At 43.4% G+C, this 23000-nt stretch overlaps 2 protein-coding genes and 1 long non-coding RNA gene across 9 annotated transcripts in view; 2 read left to right on the top strand and 1 right to left on the bottom strand.

Moving 5' to 3' along the window:
* Positions 1-365: 365 nt before the first annotated feature.
* On the top strand, positions 366-5480 carry slc35g1 (solute carrier family 35 member G1). The gene is made up of 3 exons (XM_048232479.1): positions 366-820; positions 2096-2276; positions 3545-5480. Exons 1-3 carry the CDS (start codon positions 490-492, stop codon positions 4287-4289), a joined length of 1257 nt encoding a protein of 418 aa, XP_048088436.1. The 5' UTR covers positions 366-489; the 3' UTR covers positions 4290-5480.
* LOC125287066 lies at positions 1462-2087 on the bottom strand. Its single transcript, XR_007192295.1, has 3 exons — positions 1928-2087; positions 1626-1772; positions 1462-1542 (listed from the first exon to the last, which is right to left on the bottom strand). It is a non-coding gene; the product is annotated as an uncharacterized LOC125287066 (long non-coding RNA).
* Positions 5481-9203: 3723 nt separating the features above from the next.
* Positions 9204-23000, top strand: part of plce1 (phospholipase C, epsilon 1) — a 73423-nt gene continuing 59626 nt past the window's right edge. For all 7 annotated transcript variants that reach the window (XR_007192310.1, XM_048232508.1, XM_048232509.1 and 4 more), the window contains exons 1-2: positions 9204-9459; positions 15786-17138. Coding sequence is in view for 6 of the 7 variants with exons in the window: in XM_048232508.1 (XP_048088465.1) it covers positions 15906-17138 (1233 nt within the window). In the remaining variant the exon portion in view is untranslated. The remainder of the gene's footprint in view (positions 9460-15785; positions 17139-23000) is intronic.

Here is a 23000-nt window from a genome sequence, read left to right on the forward strand (position 1 = left end):
ATGAGAACGTTGCATTCGTGATCCAAGTATTCTAACCTCCGTCTAGTCTTAATCTAATGCGTCATGAGTCGGCTAAAATCACAAAAACGATCATATTCGAACATTTACACATGTATAGGTTATGCCATATTATAATCCAATGAAACTGCATTAACTTTACATGTTAACATTACAGTTAAATCATCAGAAAATGACATCAGTGATGTAATGACATAAAAAGAAAAGTCCTGAAAGGACTTATTGGACTATGCAGTTGACGGCTGAATAAGAAGGGGGAAACACTTCGTGAAACGTTATAGTCGTCCAAACTCACGACACTGTTGGACTGTCGCTCAAGCTGTTGCTTAGCGGCGCTCTCCCCCTTGTGGTTGTTTCACACCTGCTGGCCAGTAACGTCGAAGGTTAATTATTTAACTTCAGGCATTATTCCTCAGGGACCAAAGGAGGTGAGGCATTTGGCCACGGTATGCTCACCTGTTGCATCTTAAAATGGGCGACTACAGATGCAGTAACGGTTCGGTAACGAGTCATGATGACGGAGTTTTATCCGTTGTCCCGAGTAGAGAGGGGGACATTCGTGTTGTATTTCAGAAAGTTGACGGCGACGCCAGCGACGATGATGAACATTTTACAGACAGATTACACCCTCCAAATCAAATCCAGAATTCCCCAGACAGGGATGGAGATGACAGCGAGATGGCCCCGGACAGACGGAGCGTGAATGGCAGCCCTCCGAAGCGAGGATGTCCGCTCCTATGTTGCGGGAAAGACGACGTTGATGATAATAGCACCGGTGGCAGCGGAAACCCCGATCGTAAAGGTACAGCTGCTTGCCTAATATTGACTATCGTTACTTAATTCAGAATCGACAACGTGTTTCCCCGGCTGATCACAGTAGTTGGCCTCTTGCATCATTTTACTTTTGGTTTACATTTGCCAATGGAGTTTAAATTACTAAATTATTGACTATACAGTATCACTGATGATGATTTCCTGTTGAAGTAAGCGGCCGCTGTATTAACGTTACTCCTTGCCCTCAAATATTTTTGTTTATCAAGGTGGAGTTTGGATCTGGTGACAGTGCGCAACTTGTTGCGTTGCGCACGTTTTGTAATAGGCACAGTCACTAATAAATATGTACTCTTAGGACGATTGATCGACACCATTGTAGGCTACAGACTGCAGAGGCTATCTCAATAGCTTCAGCTATAGGTTAACCTAGTGGTAATCAACTGGATCTTCTGAGCTGTAGATGCTAGCCATACGAACTTAAACTCCAGGAGGAGGATGACGGTGCATTTTTTCATCATGTACCCTAACCCTAGAGAGAGAGACAAAACATTGGAAACTGCCCAAATAAACAAGCGTATTTTGCCTTGAAAGATAAGTTTAAATGAACGCACATAATGTAGACATAACAAAAACACTTCATTGTAGACTTTAAGCATGGCTTGCTTAGCTCAGGTTACAGACCTACTAAGTCTTGATTGATGGAAATGTGTTGTGTTCCAGGGCTCATGTTGAATGTGCTCAGTCCTGTTCCTAGTGGGGTAAAAATGGTCACTTTGTCTCTCTGGGCATGGACATGACCTGAACGGGCATATTGTGCGAAAAGGCCAACTCACCTGCAGGTAGTAACTCTGTGTAGTCTTGATGTACATTGAAGCAGGACATTAAGCCATTTCATCTTTATTGTGTTCTTTATGGGGCCAGCCCAACATAAAACCCATCACCCAATCACTGTTGTCATGTCATCTTGACTTTGCACCATCCTTCAATCAAACACAAAGGCAATGTAGAGGGTTTTTGTAAAAAAACAAAACAAAAAAAAACAGACGTGGGTCTCTAACTTGAGTTATTCGATTGTTCTCATTAAAGCTACTTTTACTTGATGTTTACAAAATAGGAAGAAAGCGGTTAGTCTTACCGTGTAAGTGCAAGTCTACTCTGATCATCACTATGAAGAGACGGTCCAATGTCCCACAACCAGTTTTTTTTTTTTGTTATCGACTATTCACTGAGAGAAAGAAAATATGTGAGTGAGTGTGGAGGCAAAGTCAACGTTATGGACTGTCCTTTCTGTGCTTGTTTGTAGTGGAGGATAAGAAAGCTCCATGCCCAGGACTGGGCCTGCTCTATGCTCTGCTAGCCTCCGTGTTCTTCTCCATCGTGGCCCTCCTCGTCAAGAAGATTGAGGGAGTGCATGCGGTGGAGATCAGTGCCATTCGCTGCTTCTTCCAGATGGTGTTTGTCATACCGCTGATGATCTACTACAAGTAAGACACTGATCTGAGTCCTCACTATTTGTTCTTGGCTAGAACCTCCAAAGGATAATCTTGCACTAAAAGTCATTACGACGCAAGAGAAAGTCAGAGTGGTAAAGGATACTCACACTGTAAATTGACTCTGGTGAAATTTCGCCAATTTAAGATTCTGAGACCATCCTGGCAACATTCTGGACACTGTCCCCTAGCAACATCCTGGAGACCATCCTCCCCAAATCTTGGATGTTGCTAGGATGGTATCGGAATCATAAGTTGGTAAGATTGCACCATGTGTAGGGTTTTCCCAGAACACACACACATATATATATATATATATAAAATGATAATATGTAGTGATTTGATTCAGAGTTCTCTGTCATTCACATTGTTCAGCTTCACAGAATGTTCAGCCTCTATGGGCTCTCAGGCTGTGAAGGAGTTCGCAAACAAGCCAAAGGACCCAAACTGTTTCCTTTTTTTTGGTCCTATGTGAGAAAGTTGCATTCTATGAACTATTTTTGAAAATGTTCCTCAGCGTGTTTTCTTGTTCTGTAATTGAGAAGGGTGTACCACAACACCCACTTATTTGGTGTGCCCCAAGGGGTCATGGAGTGCAGGATCTGCTTTAACTGTTTAGTTGCTCTGAAGAAAAGCACTGTAAGTGCATGTTAATGCAACAGATTTAGACGTTGGAGGATACCAGCTTTCGGCTTGATGATATTGTTTTCCTTAATAGATAACTATTGAATTACTATTCAAATAATGCCTATTCAAGTAGATAACTATAGAATACTATTCAAATAATGCCTATTCAAGTAGATAGGCTCAGTACACAGTAAATTATATTTAGTCAGTGGACTTTAGCCTAAATAGACTAAAGGTGACAGTGGCCCCCCAGTTGCACCACAATGAGGATGAGTCAGTGGATCATAACATCTCTTTCCCTGACACTTCCCTGTGGAGGGCTGCCAACGGACAAAAATATGAAGCCACACAGGTTTTTAACTGCCAATTGTAGATAAACATCTCAATGTATTGCAGTGGAAGTAGGTACCTTATCTGTGGGTGTGACCAATAAGTTGTTATTACTAGGCATTGGGAACATTTGAAAGCACTGTGCATTGTAGATTATTGCGAGAAAAGAGTAAAAAGCTATACAAACAGATAGATGTGTTTCAGCCAGTGTACAGGTCACAATTGAACATATTGTCACTGTGCTGAAGTGTCTACGAATATTACCCATGAGTCTTAGCTGTGTGTGTCTTTGTGTCGATTCTCAGCACGGGTTTCCTAGGTCCCCGGGACATGCGCATCTACCTGATCCTGCGCGGTTTCCTGGGCTCCAGCGCCATGATCCTGCTCTTCTACTCTGTGCAGCAGATGCCCCTCGCCGACGCCACCGTCATCATGTTCAGCAACCCCGTCTTCACCGCAATCCTCGCCTGGATCTTCCTCAAGGAGCGCTGCACTGTCTGGGACGTGGTCTTCACAGCGTTCACGCTCACCGGCGTGGTGCTCATCGCGCGGCCGCCCTTCCTGTTCGGCGAGCGCGTGGCTGGCCTGGAAGGCGACTACCGCAACCACATCAAGGGCACCATCGCGGCCTTCGCGGGGGCGGTGGGCGCCGCCTGCACCATGGTGATCCTGCGTAAGATGGGCAAGAGTGTGCACTACTACCTGTCGGTGTGGTACTACGCCGTCATCGGGCTGGCTGAGTGCGTGATCGCGCTCTTCGTGCTGGGCGAGTGGAGCTTGCCGGCGTGTGGCGTCGACCGCTGGCTTATGATGCTCATCGCTGTGCTCGGCATGGCTGGCCAGACGTTCCTCACCAAGGCCCTACAGGTGGAGAAGGCCGGGCCGGTGGCGCTTATGCGGACAACAGACGTGGTGCTGGCCTTCATCTTCCAGTTCCTCTTCCTCAACCGCAAGCCCACCTGGTGGAGTCTAGGGGGCGCTCTCTGTGTGGTCAGTAGCACCAGTGGCGTGGCGTTGAGGAAGTGGATCAGCAGTAGCAGGAAGACCTGATGCGAACATTCTTTAGACACTTTTTACATAACAACTCCTGTGTCTCTCTGTTCCATTTGATTCTGCTACAGAAAAGGTGATCACCTAAACTTCGTCTGTACCAAAGAGGCAATAGAGATAAACTATACATTACTGTTTACTGGTCTGTAGTACAAATCAAATAGCCTACTCTGCTCTGTGCACATTTTAAAGTAAGCACTTTGTAGTCCTCAGTCTGTAATTTTACTTTAATATTTCAAACCAATCAGGTAATCCCTTACTGATATTTTTATATATGAAATGGGACTGCTTTTTAGTGAACTGTGTGATTGATTGAGACTTTGTTTTAAGAGAGAGAGAGAGCGAGAGAGAGAGAGAGATCTTGAATTACATCGTTTGCACTTTTCTAACCGTTTACTGTCTCGAGAAGACATTCAGGTCCGCTGCCCTGCTTGGTAATCAAACAGGAATATGTTTGGTGCACACACCACCGTGGCCTTAGCTTCTTGGCAGCAATAAGAATCTGTTGCACTTAGCTTCTGCAAAGCTGGTTCTGTCTTCTCAACCAGTGCCAAGGTTTCTAAGCACAAGTTTTAACATTTTATTATGTCCTTACTCTGTTCTGAAAACATTAGTGATATTTATTGTAGCTTATTTCATAATTTTGCTGCTTTTTTGCCATCAGCATTATCATGTATGGAAAAATGTAGAGCTTGAATTAATTTAGATAACCAGGGCACAACATGTGCTGATGACAGAAATGGACTGAAACACGCAACTCCTCTTGGAGTGTCTAGGTTGGATGTGTGTCCTACTTCTGATTGGACATGGAAAACAGCAGTCACCTGTGATAGGTCAGTCAGCTGGTATAGGTCAGTTCCGTTGGGGCATTGCTTTGTACCTGTAAAACAAGATGAATAAGTTGTACAGCACACTATTTATATGAGTCACAGGATTGAGTATTTATTGAGAGTAACACTGATTTGTCCAAAGTGATAAACAATACTTGGACCTGTGAATGTGTCATGTGATTGTATATGAGTAACAGTGTTAAAGGTACCGGTTCATTGGATCTTAGCATTGCTCTGATCCAATGACTTATTTTCATGTTGCCTTGAAGATCATGCTGTAACATTACAATCTCAAATCCATCCATCTAGTATGTACATTCTTATTTATTTTAATTAAAAAAAATGTCTGCAGTTAATTTTACACCTATTAGGCTGTTAGTTGTCATTGTTGTGAGAAGAATGGGGGCATGTTCTCTCCCGAGGGAAGATAATATGACTGCGGCTATTTCAGGGATAAAATTACTATTTCAGAAACATCAAGGACAAATTGTCATTCTTCCCATTGGACAACTACACTCTACCTGCAGATGAACCAGTTCAGTCTTTTACCTTTGAAACATATCAAATAGGCACATAATTAAAATTCTTTAATACCTTCCCCATAATCCATAATCCGATAATCTCTAGGGTTTCCATAGAGCACAGGAGTCACATGGTGCCATCTCAGGGTTTCTTGTCTAAGTCACATCTGCAGTCCAGCCCTCTCATAAGACTACACTACAGATGGTTTGCACAGTTCGGTGAGCCTCTGTGGTTTATTTACAAAAGCGGCCTAATCTACTGGAGAAACAAAGTGGACATGGATGTTCTCAAACAAGCGCGATCTGGCTGAGGCAACCTCAGCATGAGTGTGCAAAATGATAGCGTAGTTGTGCATAACACACTGGAGAACTGCCTGCGGGGAGCCTGGACCTCGGAGGCTCCGATTTAATTAAGCCATCCTGGCAACTCCCATTCAACCAAAACATTCTGCTGTCGGTGTGTGTGTGTGTGTGCGTGTGTGTGTGCGTGACAGAGAGAAAGGGTGTGTATTTGTGGATGTGCATGTGTTTTATTTTTTCAGGTTACCATGAAGTAAAATTTCTGAGCTCCATAATTAAACTATCTTGGTACTTGGTTACTTTTATTGAGCCCAACACATTGTTTGTCTGCATGTGTGGAGCCCAACACATTGTTTGTCTGCATGTGTGGAGCCCAACACATTGTTTGTCTGCATGTGTGTTTGGTGTGTTTTCTTTTCCTTTTTCCGGTTACCAGGAGGTGAAAATTCTGAGCTCCATAACCCAATCATGGTTCTGTTCTCTTCAGATAAAACTATTCTGTGTGTATGTGTGCATGCGTGCATGGATGAGAATTTCTATTCTCTTCGACACCATGAAGTGAGAATTCGTTAGTAAGTAAGTTCCATTAGGGGGCGCAAGACACTTATAAAAGAATTACAGTACTGTTGTTGGCACAGCTTCCTTTCATAACATTTAGCTGCATGACCCGATAGACTGGTGTAGGTTTAGTAGTTGTAGTAGAACAAATGTTGATTGAAAACATTTCCATTCGTGTTTATTGGTTTTGATAGGGGGAGAATCGTGTGCCTGATGTTCCAGGCTTGGTGTCAACATACAGGTAATGATTGATGGTATCTATCTGTACTCACACACATGCACAGAGGCCCTATCTCTGTCCACTTGGCAGTTCTAACACCGGAAACAGATCACAATCTTTCCACTGTTGCTGTGACTGGTTGCAAAGAGACCTTATCTAAATATGTGTCTTCGCCATGCCCATGTCACAGGCCACACAAGGCAGAAAAGCCTGTGGCATTCACTGGGAAAAAAGAAATGCCGCATATTCATGATGAGATGAGATGTCATCCCACCACCGAGCAAACCTTATTATCATTGCAGTGATGTCAAGGAAGCCTTTTCACTGCAGTGAGAGCCACTATGACAGATATATTCCACACACGTTTATCACAGGTATAGCTTCACACAGATAACCTACCTTTGGAAATGTAACTTTCACGCTCTTATATCTCATATTTTCAACAGTGTGACTGACACTCGGTGCCACCAGATCTGTGTGAGTTTCATATATAGGGATGTCAATCACACACACAGCTCCAAAGGGAATGCTATTGATCTGTTTATATCAGTGATTCAGGCAAGCTCATGCAGTGGTTTCACCTTGTTCTCTATAGGCTTTGAACAAAGCTACCAATCACAGGCAGGGTTCCTTTAGGGATCCCCAGATAGTTTGAGCAATACCATATTTATAAACCAAGATGGAGGGATATGAACACTTAAGGCTCAACTCCATACCAGTAAAGTTGAATCTAGTCCTGTGGTCCCCAAACTACGGCCCGCCAACTCATTTTGGGTGGCCCCCCCCAAAACATGTCCGTGGTATATAGCATCTGGCCCGCACGGGAGTACGACATCGTCAAACTATAACCTCCGTAATTTCCCCATTCATTCTCTATGGCGAGTCTTAACAGTACACATGTAATACTCGAAAACATCAAAAACGGAATGAAATGTAGGCCTACCTGCAAACAATGTAAGAGGCCTATGCTGACTGCATCAGTGCTCAAAGTATTCTAAACGTTTATCAATTATTTGTTAATAACTAACTAACTTCTATTCAAGTCATATTTCTGGGACTTTCTGGAATAATTATTTCTATTTTTTATTCACACGTTCAAATGTTTATACAGAGTTCAAAGTTCTCATCAGGTGAGTGAAAGTTAGAATGGTGGTCATTTCAGATGTGTTTGCCAGCACTTCATAAAACTGTCATAGTTTGATAACTTTAAATTATTTGTAGGATATTGCTTGTTCACAACTTGAGCTATGTATGCAAAGAAACAGAGTCTTTTTATTAGTATTATTTCATTTGAGCTACATTTTACACTGATATGGCATGGTGGCAACATAAACACAGCTAGCAATGGTATTAAATTGCAGTAGCCTATGATTAAATGTAATGGAATATTCAACTAAGATAGACTGCTGTTGTTCACAGCACTAAGCTATTTATGGTTGATATACTCCGAGTCTCTGGCCCTCTCTTAGAGCCAGGCATAGTGAGCTGGCCCTCGGAAGAAAAAGTTTGGGGACCAAACTAGATTCTAGTCTTTTCTAAATATCACAATTGCACCATATGAACTCAAAATGCTGCCAGTTCCCACCATTAATACTGAAAGCATACAGAAATGTTATAGACTATTAATATTAGACTACTATATTAATTAAAACCTCATTGGGGGAAAATATTGTTTGGGCATGTAATGAGAATAAAATATTGTTTGGGCAAGTAATGCCATCCCATGGAAATAGAGGTTCCCCTGCCACACTGCATTAAGATCACTTATTAGAATGAAAACAGTGAGTATGCCAAGATACTTTAAAAAAAACCTTCAACATTTTATAGGCTACAGACAGATGCCTAAGAAATATGACACCCTGAAAGTTTTCCCCATACATATTTAGAAATAACCTGGTTTGGGTCTGAAATCCCAATGTGCACCACATAATAGTCTGAAACAGAATAGGTTGTCAGAGCAAAGCAGTTTCCTACATCCTAAATTAATCTCGAGAATAGCCTATAATGATTTAAACAAAATGTGAAAACCTAAATAAAAACTGTATGGCATAGCCTATGAAAACAAGCTGATGAACACCCAATCCTGTTTTTGTCATTTGTATTTTTGGCAAACAAAATCAACTGGCCGTAGGCCTATAGCCTAGTTTAAGTCCTTAGCTAGACATAGAGAAGGTTATTGTGTTATGGGAAGTTATGTGAATTTACTTCAGACAGTATCACTCTATATTATAAGTGTCTTGCATGCGCAAGGGCCCTATATCTATTAAAACGCACTATATGAGTTCATGGAGAATAGCCTGATGCGTTCATTACACACTGAGCACTTCAAGATTAACTTTTATTAATTGCAATTTAGGACGAGTTGCGATGCTAGAGAACCTCCCTACATTGCACGCGTTGAGTCTAGTATGGACACCGGGGGTTGCCTCAGACATTCCAATGATGTGACACCTCATTCTCGCGTACGGTTGCACTCACTCGCATTCACCAGGCTAGTCCCTCACTTGCCAGTTTCAGTGCAGGCTAGTCGAGTTCAGCAAATGTGCACCAAACCGTGCTTTTCAAGTTAAAAAGTCATGGCGTTAGTTTATATCGCAGTGATCGGACACATTTAATTACTGTAAACACTAAACTCGAACAATGCGGAGGGCTTCTGATCTCAAGGACCCATCGGAGTTTCGTTGTAGCCGGTTGTAGCAGTGTGGGGAATGGAATGCCTGAATTGTATCTTAACCAAGCAAGTGAGTATGTTCTTGTTTTCGGTTTTTCTAGTTCGCGCGCTTTGTCACGTGCAAGTTAGTAAACTTCATTTAATACCTCTCTGTAGTGTTTGTACAAATGCAGTCGAAACAAACCATTGTTGCTGCTGATGTTGGTGAATCTCCAGTCAGATGTAAAGTAGTCTAGCGTAAGTTTAGTCACATAGATATAGCCTACACTTGACGCTGCCTCCGATATCGATATTAATGAAACAAAGTTAGCATATTGCTAAACACATTCACCAACCAACTTTTGGTAATATTGTAGCCTATTCGCCCCGTGCGTTTGTTTGCTTATCTAATTTCCAAACGTTTCCCTCGTGAAACAAATTACCAGTTCAACGGATGGGGTGGATCATCTTCAGTGGTGTTGCATTGTCTTTGGGAACAAGTGCCTAGGTTCAAGTGATCGTAGCCTACCTTGGATCTTGTAATGTCTTTCGTTAAATGTTCAGAATTCTTTAACACGGGCAAGTTCAGTGTTCTACCAATGGACACATTCTCAACTGCCTCGCGACGTGCCACACAGTACCATAATGAAAACACGACTTTTGCCATGCCTATGTGAGTGCACTTGTTCCCTTGATGTTTCTGATAGGGTAAACTGCATTGCACGCATACTGTTTAGCAGCGTCCTGTGCCTGAAGCTCTGCTGTTGTCTGTCTGTGTCTGTTTCCTGTGGTGTCCCATGTCTGTTTGCACAGTGGTCTGTTTTCAACACTGTGTTGTGTGTCTCTGTGTTGATTTGTGCTTGTGGGATTTTGTGCTGTTTTGTGATCTAAAACAGTCTAGTGTCCCTGTCCCTGTCCGGGTCGCAGTGATCAGGGATGTAGTGGAGGAGGCTAAAGTAAACACAGTTTATCCACCTTTGAAATTTCAGAAATAGTTTATCCACCTCCTATTAGAGGTTATCCACCTCTCAAAAGAGTTTATTTACTAATTGCAACTTTTAAGATTCAAAAATCACACTGTATTATCCACATTCACAAAATGTACACTCTAGCCTCCTGAGAACCAAGAAAAAAAAAGTGTCCAACAATTTCTTTTTTGTTGTGATTTCCTTTCTATTTAGGATTAAAAAAAACATCTTACAATTTTTATTTTTTAAAAATGTATTTTTATTTAAAATGTTATAGCATGTCCCCTGTGGTGGACAAAAGAATCGTTTTAGTATGAAAAGGTAGCCATGAAAATAGACAAAAATGGACAAATTATGCTTTTAGTGGTATTAAATTAAGGGTAAACTTAACCAAACATAAGGGAAAAGGTTATTTATCCTTCTAGACTACTGTATTTGCCTTTTTGGACAGTTGTATTTATTTTTTCTGGATTGTTCATTTCATTTTCATGTTTTTCTTTCATCTGCGATAATTCATTTTTTAGTCTTACTCTTCCTCGCTATCTTCTTGAGGCACAGGCTCATAGTCCTCATCTCTGTTTCACTCACTCATCACCTGAGAGCTCCAAATCTGACCCCCTCATTCATCCTATACAAATGATCTCCTAAATTTTCCAAAAAAATCTAAATATTTTGGTCCTGGTGTCCATTATAATGGACATTCATAAAGTCACTATTATTTCAAAATGTAAATAACTTAACTTCTTTCAAAATTAATCATATGATTCCTGACATTTTCATTAACAAGACCATATATTGCCATCATAATGAATGCTTAATAAGAAGACACTATTTGACTTATCTCTCCTCCTTCCATAAAATGTGCTTGTTTTGATGTCAACCATTTTTGAGAACAAGAAAGAGGAGGTTCCCAGCAACCCAGCCAATCACATGATATATTATTAGAAAGTCCAGGATGTCCTCTTTAAAAGAGCACAGGAATTGATAGAATAGCTCAAAGGGGTAAAGGGGTATGCATCTAGAACTTATGTCCACTACAGAGGACATAGGTCTATGGATTGAGTCTCAGGATGCTAGGAAGCATTTAATACCACTGATATTGTTATAAACATTGGGCATAACCTCCACCATCATCAAACATGTTCTGAATGCCTTTTTTAAAAATCAGATACTGCATGGCGCAGTCCACCTCACCGAGATCACATAATTCATAGTTTACCCACCTCTTATTTAACCACTACATCCCTGGCAGTGATGGTTGTACACATTGTACTAGTCCCTGTCATTTTAATTGATTCAGTTTGTGAAGATTTAGAGATGCCAGATAATATAGCATAGCTCTGTGCTTTGGCCAAACTTACACTGCAAACCAAAATCTTTTCCAACTCTGTTTATAGTGCAAGTTATGTTGTCATTGTATGCTTGTTGCAACCCAGTTTGGTTCTAAACAGGCTTCTGTTCTTGATAGTGTTATCTGTTGGTGAATTCCTTGTAGCCAATGTTCTGGGGTCTTTCTTTCCTGCCTTCTTTGTGTGGAGTGGACGGTTCCAAGTGTGTTCTCAGCAGTCTTAAGTGTCTCTCCGGCTAACACAGCAGAGTTTATGTATCCTCCTGTGCAGCCTGATGTCAACTAATCAGTTCCATATGGTCTCCGAGTTTTTCCAAGAAAAGGGAATTTGCACTGTGTCATTGTTTCGTTTTTCTTAACCACCACTGCTGAGTGTGGAGGTGTATACTATTACAAGGCCATGACTGGTTGGGATAACAGTATCATTGAATGGGTAGTCATTGTGATTGCTGTTTTTCACAGTTAGCAGTTTACCTCCAAAAAGACAGAGAGGCTGTGTAGACAGATATGAAGACCTTGAACGTAAGCACTTTGTGAGATCATTGTTTTCTCTGAAGCTGTTTTGCCTCAAGAGCTTTAATGTAACCTTACCTGACTTCTTGACCAAACATCTGGGACTGTGAAGCTTCAAGAAGTGATCCTGTAATTTGAATAAACCACAGAGAAATGATGCTGCAAGACATCGTGTGGAAAAGAATTTGTATGTCATTACTTAGTAATCTTATTCTTTGAAATCAGATGTTTGCATCAGGAAAATGACTTACCTCTACTTCGACCGTCATGACGTAAGGCCACCCCAGAAATGATAAGCTTAACATGTTATTCTGCACTTCATTATAACTCTGAAATGCAGCTCTAATGGAGAGGGAGACTTATTAGACTGCTGACCCTTAAGTCACTTAATTATTTGTGATCTTATTTATCCCTGACTGTTGTCTTTGTCTTGACTTCATGACATTTACTCCATCCAGGCCATTGTTACTTTAATCTTCATTGGGCAGTTATTGTGACCTCTTCATCGGCCTAGTGTGTTATGAGTTTTGATTGGAGGTCACTGATTCGCGTGTACTTTTATTTTGATCTTATCCTCTAAACCTCAAAAATTGCTGTTTCCTGCCGAACTGAACGTGACCAAAGTTTTACTGTTGTTGTGAAATGAGGACACGTTCGACACACCCAGGTTTAACAGCAGGTGGCCAAACGAGAATATTTGACTGATCTGGCAATGCAACAATGTGGTGTCGCACCCTTCTCTCTCTGTCCCTTAGATTTACTTTACCCAGATTTACCTGCATCTGTGTCAGTAATCTACACGTTATCAGTCTGCTGGTGTCTGGGTGAAAAGTTATCCCTATTGGTTTGTGAACCGGTGGACTATAATCTCTGTTGCTGACAAGACTTTGTGCAAACATTGTTCAAGAGCAGCTGTGTGGATATCAGACCTGGGCAAGTGTGTGGTGTTGTTTTTTTTTTATCAACACTGACTTGTGAGAAGCTGGTTTGTGGAGGCATGATCTCAACTTCTGAGATTTCTTGCTAACTTTCATTATTTTTATTCTCAAATTCCTGTGTTTTCCTACGTCCTGGCTTTTATAATGTTGACTCACTAATTACCATGAGTTCATGACATGTGACACTAACTTTCATTATGATAAGTCACAAATTCTTGTCAGTTCATATGAATGTTGCAATGATGATGGGGGAATGTTTGGGTTAGTTAAAGGGTTTTCAGCATCCCCTTGTGTGGGATGGGAATGTGGCGGTGACCGTAACGACCAGTTGCAACTATGTCTTCCTACAACACACCCTCTCTTCTCCTCTGCTCCTCTGACTTCTCACATCTGCTATGAGTGTTGTTATCTTTAACCTCCCTTGCTTTCCCTCCTCCTTCTCACCCTCCTCACCCTCCTCCTCCTCTTCCTCCTCTTTGCACTTGGTGACATTCTGGTCTTGCAGGCTATGGGGAATAAAAAGATGTTTTTTTCGGTGGTCCATGTCCGAAGTTTATCCCTGTCTTATCAGTCAGATTTAGCTGACTTAAGCTTTAGTTTTTGATGAGTGTGCTTCAGTAGAATCCATAGAAATACACTGGACTTGTGCATAGCCAAACATTACTCTGCATACTTTGGCACCCTCCATTTACATACCTAGGAGAGACAGCAGAAATTGCAGCAGAGATTTGTTGTACAGAAGTGTAGTTGTGACTAACTTGTCAACATTAAACTGACTCAAAATGGATAGGAAAGGGAAGGTCTTCATAGCCTTCATAGCACCTTTCAAACACTGAGTCATTCAAATGAAAGGTTTGTCGTAGTTAGTGATTTGCACTGAAAAATACTATAGTGGTGCTGGTGCAGTTGTGGTTCTATTATAGTTCAAACTGAGAACAGGGAGGGGATGTGTGGGTTCTTTAGTAGACGGTTCTCTACAGGGACATCATACTTACAGCGTCCCTCCATGAGTGAACTTCTGTGTTGTCATGGTTGAAATGGTGAAAATAATGGGACCTTGTTCAGTTGAGCATTCAAATCATATTGTACTGTGGGGAAATGCCTTGATGGCAAGGTCATTAAATTTGTGGTTGTCTTGTGTTGTGTGGTTGCCTCATTTTCTCTCGTCTGACCTGTCTATGCCGAGTGAATCATGGGAATGTGGGTGTGAGTGGGGGAGGCGGAGGCAGTGTCTGCAGCTCAGCGGAATGCCAATGCAACAATTCTAATCAATAGCTAGGCTAGGCTAAGTAGTTATATTCAACTGTGTCCGGTACGAGAATGAGGAAGTCATGTGATATATGATGCGACTGTCAAGTCATTTATGCAACCATGTGTGTTTTTTTTAGGTTTATTAAGAGCTCAATATTTCACATACAATAGCCTATTTCCAAAATGTGCAATAGACCCCAATCTTCCCATCAACAATTAATGCATTGCAGGGGGAGCAATATGTTCCCTTTGTCCGAAAGATTTTGAATTGTAGAACTTCAATGTCTGTAAAGAGTTGTAGATACAACAATACGTTTAAATTAGGTGGTAGAAACTTTTATCCTGACAATTAAAACACTTTAAAAAGGCTAATAACAATAGACTCAATAACAATAGACAGAGGTGACACCATTCAGACTCACAGATTTACAGCCTGCCTGCAATTGTGTGGGTGTGGGAACTGGGGGGAACTCTAGCGCAGACCTTCACTAGTTCAGTTGATCCTAGAATCAGCTGCACTAGCTTGAATGATCTCAGAGTCAGCTGCCCCCCATCTTCCCTTTCCCTTCATCTTTTTACCCCCCCCCCCCCCTCTATCCAAACTCACCCGTGCCCCCTTGTGAGGCCTTGGATTCCTCTCGTGTCGCCCCCACATGGGTTTGATTTTTATGCAGTGGGAGAGGCGAAAGAACATGAGAGAGAGAGCCTTTGATGAGTCCATGCCACTGTGACAACAAACCCATCTGCTTTTATGGTGTGTTTTATCATGTCAACCAAATGATTCATTTGAATAGCATGCAATGAAGCAGTCAAGTGAAGTTGTTGCAATGCAATGAAGTTGTTGATGGCTGAAATGCTTACGGTGTGTGAATATATATATGTGTGTGTAAATGCAATTCTGGTCTTGCAGATAAGGGGATAATTGTCAGCATTGGATGCGTTGTTAAACTACAAATAAATGAGAAGTTGATGGACAAAACATTGCTGCTGGACCAGACCTTGAGGGCATGTGCATTGTGGTTTATGAAAACATCACGCATCCTTGACTTCAATCAGTCTGTGAAGAGCAATGGAGGTGTTGATGGTAAACCTCCTTAATAGCCTAAACACAAGCCCACACAAGGGCACGTCCATGTTAAACTTTCAGTAACCTTCTGAAACCTTATCGTTCTCCGAAGAGTCCAAGTGAATGACATGACAAATCAGGTGATTTTGACAGCAATCAATGAATCATGCTTGTGAATGTTGCGCGTTGTTATTGTCATTGTCTAATGTGAACTTCCTCTATCCCCCTTCTCTCTCTTTCTTTTTCTCTCTCTATCTCTCTCTCTCTCTCTCTCTCTTTCTGTATCTGTTTATATACCTATCTCTTTCTCTCTCAATCTATCTGCCTTTTCAGGCCCTGATCTACAGTGAGTCAGAACCCTGCGCCTTGGACCTGTAATTCCTGCCGGTCTCTCAGTGCTTTGGGTGTGTCCACTCATGACTGACGGATCATCTGGCACAGATTCACTGTGATATGAAGGACGGTTGGAGGAGTCACAAACACGTTGGAATTCTAATTGTTGCCATGGCCTCGGGGGAGCTGGACGCAGCAGCGGTCGGTGGCAAGAGTCAGGGGAAGCGGCCACCCGCCATGGCCCCTGCGGACCGAAATAGCCACAGGCGCACTCACAGCTGGGTCCCTCCCGTGAATGGAAGTCCCACATCGCCGCCCTGCTGTTCACACCAGGGCACTGCAGCCACCAGACAGAGGAAGGGTTCACTGTCCCCAATAAGTCCTCCTGCTGGACGGTGCCTTCTCTGTAGACCAGGGAAGTTGACTGCTAATACACCAGGACACTCGTTTTGTATTGGGCACACAGAACACCAAACGAGTGGTAGTGCCACTGGGGAAAGGGTGGAAAGGCCTCATGGTAAGGGGCAAAGGAGGGCAAGTAACTCGGAGCAGGCAGGATGTCCAGCAGGCAGTCCTGCAGCCTACAGGGCATCTTCATCGCCATCATCATCATCATCATCATCGCTGCCTGACAGACGGCAGCCATCTGACGGTCTGCCACTTGGGGAGTTTTCCTCTGACTGTGTCCACGTCAGTGGGGCGGCATCTGGGTTGAGCGGCTCCACTGGCTCTCTGTGCCAGCTGGACGATGGCCGGGCAGCCGGGCAGCTGGATGAGGTCATGCCAGCCGGCCGGCTGGGGGTGAGGAGGAGCAGTCTGCCCGTGGCGTCACCGCAGTGGGTCTCCCGCGGACCTCTCGCCTCTGTCTTCAACCGGACGACGGAAGGCAGGCTGGGTTCTAGGGCCAACATCCGCTGCGGGCACTGCCTGAAGAACGGCTACTCCAGTTTGGAGCATTTGGAGCGTCTGGACGGCCGGCCCCGACCCAAGTGCCTCCTGAAGGCCCATAGCTCGTCTCCCCTGGTGACCTACGGGGGTGACCGTGACAGCGACGGAGGAGCCGTGTCGGACAGCGAGTTCGTGCGGCAGAAGAGGGAGCGTTCCACCTTCCTGGTGCGGAGGTACCAGAAGAACAACCAGAGAGTCCAGAGGATGGTCTGCCCGGGCGCCAGGACAGTCATGAGGACTCTGCTATCGGGTCACATCTCTAAGGCAGTGTGCGACACTGTTTGTGAACAGACCCAGCGGACCACACTTCTGGAGACTTCTCCGGGACGCGAGGCGGCCCTTCTGCTGGTTCATCTTCAGGTCTCGAAGGCCCTCCTCAGCTACCCTGGCCGCAGACTCTCACAGGTAAGGGCGCCTCAGCTCTCACACTGGTGTAAACATGTGAAGAGAAAGCCTCCTCTGTCCTGGCTAGCGTGCTTGTGTTTTTTTCCATGTGGGTCGCACGCATGTGTAATACCAGTTTCCTCAGCATGGAAATGTAGCACATCCATAACTCAGGGCTGGAATGTCCATAGAAGAGTAGGACCACATGTTGAAGACACAAGGCAGCTCGAATAGTGAAAAAATTCCCAGTGATTTAAGGCCAAGTAGGATTGGATTGGACTGTGTACTTTACTGATCCATGAAGGGAAACGTATTGTTTTAACTAAAGCCTTAAAGGCACAGTCCTCCATTAATCCAACACACTTTTTGTCAAATTCAGCTCATTCCTCTTTATGGTCCTCTGTTCTCTGTTGTATGCTTTGAACTTCGTACTTTGTACTTGGTCTTGTACTTGGTCTTGGTCGTTTACTGAGCCAGGGCTCAGTAAACAGCAAACACGCCTATAAAGAATACAAACAAACGAGCATCGATATACACTGTTCCAGTCAATCAACAATGTTGCTACAAGGACTCCTCCTTTAACTTACAAACATTACAAATGACATAAACATCTCATGTTTGGAACATCCACTCCTTCACCACTTAGTGCACTATGTGAATAACTATATGATGATTATTTACTAATAAGTGCTCTGTGTCGAATGAGTGGATGTACAGTAGCGAAAACAAGAGATTCAGTTCCTTTGGTTTGCTTTTGGGATTTATGTGAGCATGACGGAGATTTACAGGAAGTTTAGGGGTGTGCAGAAGTATACCCGTGGGGCTCCTGGGAATGCACGCTGGAAAACGGCTGCCTTTGGCCTAGTGAACCCGTGTGTGCAGCACAGTACACAAATATTCATGTTGTCCTTTCACTCGGCTGTTTTGCGCAGGGGATCAACCAAAGTTGTGGTTTGACTCAAGTTTCCATCTTCTCATACTGTTGGATTTTCTTGTGGCGAAGAGGTGTGTGTGTGTGTGTGTGTGTGTGTGTGTGTGTCTTTACCACAGCCTAATGCTGTGAGAAATTGATTAGCAGCACTCTGGTCTTTGGTGAGACCAGGACCCCAGCTGGCTTTGAGCAGTGTTTCTGTTTCACACTGCTCTGTTCCAGCCATTAAATCCTCATTTTGCAAATTGGACACAGGACACTTGATTCACATTGTTCCAGGATGTGTGCCGTTTTTTGCAGTTCATCACCACAGTTCATCCTGAATTGATTCATGCCATCCCAAATTGATAATGGAATCTTTATGAAGTTTTAGCAAAATTCAGAGACCATTTGTCTTTTTAGGGTTAATAGCAGATTGTTTCAGAAGGAAACAAACCTAGTTGACAAAACCTACCTGGTTTTGGTTAGTTGTTTTTAAGAAGCTACAGATCTACAGTACTCCACTACCAGCATACTCCAGTGTTTGAAGAGACCTGGATGTAACTGGCAATAGCTGATTAGTTCTCCAGCGTGCATGGGGGCCAAGCAGTATAGCAGAAGCAGACTCTGAATGTTTCCTGTGGGCTTTGAGAAACCACTGGCTGTCTGCTTTGGTCAATCATGACCCTGTTAATTCTCAGAATGCCTTGATGGAGCAGAGAAAACCTCTGTCTCCATGTCTGCCTTTCTCTGGCTTTGTGTGTGTGTGTATGTGTGTGTTCTTCGACTTTCTTCGACGTCTGCTGACTGGGGCTTTAGGTTTTATGGTCTCTTTGTGACAATTGAATTTGGCTTGCATCACCCCTTTGCTCTTGTCTTGGCTTCATAAATAAAAGGGCTCATTGACACAGGCCGTCATTAGAATGCCTCCCTGTGCTGTTACTGTGGCAACAGACGGCTCACTTGAACGGGCCGACGATTGTCCTGCATAGACATACCAAAGATCCTTTAGAAACCGTCTCTGGACATACTTAGGCTTACCATCACCAGTGAAGGTGTGTATTGTTGAAGATTTGATACTTTAAAAATCTTTTTTAGGATTTAAAGGAAATCTAAAATTGATATCAGTATATCAGAAAGAAGTTGGGTTAGGGGATGGAGATTTTGGAAAGAGTGATGTTTTTACAAATAGAGGAGGAAAAATAGAAACAGACGGAGTTTCAAGTGAAACAACCCCCGAGTCAGCTGTGCCTTCTCTCTCTCAACTGAACTCTCCCTCACCCTCCAATAAACCATCAGCACTATAGCCACAGTGAACTTGGACGTTATCTTCTATTTACCACCTCATTATGGATTGAATTGGTCTTTTGCCCTCTAACTTGTTCCCTGACTTCTCAGTCCACAAAGAATTGCGTCTGCGATCTGTAACTTTTCCACACTAGGAATTCTTTGCCAAATTTCCTTATGAATGTCTCTTCTTTCAGCTAAGATTAAAATGCAGTTAGCATAAGATAAAGTGGTCCTGTTTCACTCGTCATCGTAATTTGTACGGCTCTGCCTGGCTTTGCGTTGGCCCTGGCGCAGAGTGACGTGTCTATTGTTTGTTATGCCGAGAAATTAATCTGCAAAGCCAGTTTCCTCTCCGCTTGTTGCAGCAATACTTTATGGGTGTCGTCTGTCGGAGCTTTGTCTTAATCACGCCACGCCACGGCCATGCAGACTTAATTTCTGCCTGTGGCTCTTAAAACGTGTTTGAACATGCTCTGTGGTGTTTGCCCTTTGCTTGGTCTGTTGTACCAGATGTTTCACCTGGTCGGCGGTAAGTCCTCTGTCCTCTGTCAAACAGCGGGTAAATGCAATACATTCTGTTATTACGTCTTAGCAATTAGTTCACTGCTTGCCTAGTCAACCATGCCAAGGTGTAGCCCCCCATTTCTGTGCTGTAGATGCAATATTGATAGAGCATCTGTAAATATACAGCACATACAATATAGACTAAGTATAAGTCACTGACCGTAGGTGACCCCTTCTGTTTGTCTCCTTGATTTGGTTTCTTATACAAGAGGAAATTAAATCTGTATGTGTATATGATTTGATGTGATGGTTCATGGAATGTCTTTTTCCTCTCCGGGTTTGTTTGTTTTGGTAGTAGGAAAAGAGCATGATGTGGGTAGTGGGGGGATTTGGAAGGTGAAGTTCGCTGGACCGTAGGAAGTTAATCGGCCGGGAGGACATCTCAGGTGGTGGATTAACCATAGGAATGGATTTCTTTCTTTCTTTCTTTCTTTCTTTCTTTGATATCTGAGTTTCTCAGTTTATTTTCTCTTTCTTTCTCCATTCCTCTGTGTCTGTAGCTCAGCCAGCTTATCTCCACACACAGAACAGCATTCCTCTCCCTCGTGGTGGTGGAGGCCAGGCTGTTATTGGCTAACATCCCCCTGAAAGTGAACAGCAAACATCAGACACATTCTCAACATCCACCCCCCCACCCACCCACCAAAAAAGCACCCTGAACCCTTTCATCGTGTGGCCATTAAGGATGGAGCCAGGGTCACTGTTGTCTGCAAGTTCAAGTTTTGTTTGGCTGTTACTTACCCATGGCCATGGGTGGCTGGCCAGTTGCATGGTAATTTTAACTGAGTGTGCAGACGAGGTTTTACACATGACGGGCTTTGATGAAAGAATCTGTGCTGGCCACTGGTATGTTTACCTGTGGGATTGGTGTGTTGAAGTAGGAAGCCGTCTTTCCACACACACACACACACACACACACGTACACACGTACACCCATGCACACAGATGCACCCATGAAGAAGCTGACATGCAAAAGAACAAAGAAACACACAAGCTTAATGACAGCAAATGTACTCCTCAAACATAATTTAGTACTTTGGAGTTCCCAGAACTGATTGGTTATGAACTACCATATGTGAACCATGGGGTTCAGGACATATTGGTTGTGAAATGTGACCTGTATCTGGTTGTTAACCACACACACACACACACACACACACACTTCCAGTAAAGCCATTATCCTTCTCCTTCATGTGATAATTTTCTCTCCTTTGTTCTCTAGATGAGGTTTATGTGGACAAGGCCTTTCAATCATCTCAGTAGCTGATGTCATCTAGCCTGGCTAGCGCCACCACTTCTCAATGAGACGTGGTCTGGGAACCAAACGTTCATTATCTCGTATTTGAAAAAAATGCCCAGATCCGTTTATTGGGTGCCACGGATGTCTATCAAATGCGTCTGTGCATAGCTCATCATCGTCTTGCTTTCCCACCTGTTCTGTGATTGGTTCCCTATCTCAGGCGAAAATTTGCTCCATGGTCTCCAGGCTGCCTTAGCAGTGTGAATCAAATCGCGCACAAGGCAGCATGGGAACACCCAGGCTAGATGTCATCATGAAGTGAACAGGAAGAGTAACTGAGATGGGTGTCTCTGACTGTAAATCTTGCCTCAGTCACTCAATGAGAGTTGGGCATTGGTAGCTGGTGGCCCTTTTTGACCTTCTTTGCCTGGCAAGTGATGCTCTCTCTCTCTGTCTCTTTCTTTCTTTTTCTTTCTCTCTCTCTCTCTTTCTCTCTCTCCCCCTCCCTCCCTCTCTCCCCCTCCCCCTGTCTCCCTCCTCTCACCCCCTGTGAAGTTGAAGTTGGCACTATTTAGGAGGAATGTTGCATGACCTGCTGCATTCAGGCCCAAGCTGAACCACAGCAGATTAGGCCCGTAACACGGTGTCTCTTAACCAGCCAGATTCTCCTGTGTCCCAAAGCTATCTGGAACAAGGGCCGTTTTCGTGTGGGAAAGTCAAGCTGGTTCCTGCAATATGCTCCCAGCTGGAGATCTCTATAGAAGGCTCAAGCAACTTCTTAATAGTTTTCCTGGTAAATGTATAGGGATGTCTGTTTGTTTATAATTACAGTATAGAAAATGTCCATAGATAATATGTAGTTGGATAGCTACAAAAGCATTAACTTGCCTTCACAGAATCTGACCGCTGGGTATGTAATTGGATAGATGTCTGTAAAAGTGGTTTGCAAGATAGCTAATTGGATGGATTTTCTAATGTTTAAGGGAAATTTGCCTTTTCAGTAAACATCCAAAGCGTCCTCTAAATTATGTAAAAATACATAAGATATACATGGGAATATCACTGTATGCTGTGTCAGCAGTTATTGTTTTGGAATTGGAGCATTTTATAGTGAACCTGACGTGACCCATACTGTTCCTAGCAGCCACGTCCAGCTGCTCTACATCCCCATCCATCCCCACGTTACTGTCCCTGTGGGAACTAATCGCAGCACTTCAGCAGACGCGTGCTTGTATGTACTCTAACAAAGTAAGGAAAAACTAAAAACAGCTTGGCTCATTTAGTAGCCTATCAGAGGAAGTGGAGAGGGTGTGACTGCAACACTTGAAAGAGTGTGGCATTACCTAGACTGCTCTCTGGTCATTGGGTGAGGTCCCGCTGAGCTCACAGCAGTCACAAAATGCAATTATATGATTATTTCTCCTGCTGTTTGACGGTAGAGCGGTTGGGCTGGACGGACACAGTTGTTTACTGACCTGACTGTTTTGTGAAGTAAGAGAGTGGGTTTTTTTCTGATGTCCTGTCAATGAACCTTGAGCTTGGATAGGCACGGCACCACCAGAGCTTCTTGGCCATCGCCATGGGAAAGTGGAGAGGGGCCAACTCTCCTTCCGTATAAGTGTGTGTGTGTGTGTGTGTGTGTGTGTGTGTGTGTGTTTGTATATGTGTATGTGTGTTAGGAGTGGTGGTGGGTGAGTTGTTTGGGCTCACTGGGGGAGTTGAGGGTCATTTGATGTGTGTGTCTGTGTGTGTGTGTTTTTAGGTCGATGTGTGTGTGTGTGTGTGTGTGTGTGTGTGTGTGTGTGTGTGGGGCTCCCTATATAAAATACAACACAAGATCCAGGCGAGGGGTGCGTGACCGCATGACCCCCGTGCCTGC

The sequence above is a fragment of the Alosa alosa genome, chromosome 22 (assembly GCF_017589495.1).
Source record: "Alosa alosa isolate M-15738 ecotype Scorff River chromosome 22, AALO_Geno_1.1, whole genome shotgun sequence".
Taxonomy (NCBI): Eukaryota; Metazoa; Chordata; class Actinopteri; order Clupeiformes; family Clupeidae; genus Alosa; species Alosa alosa.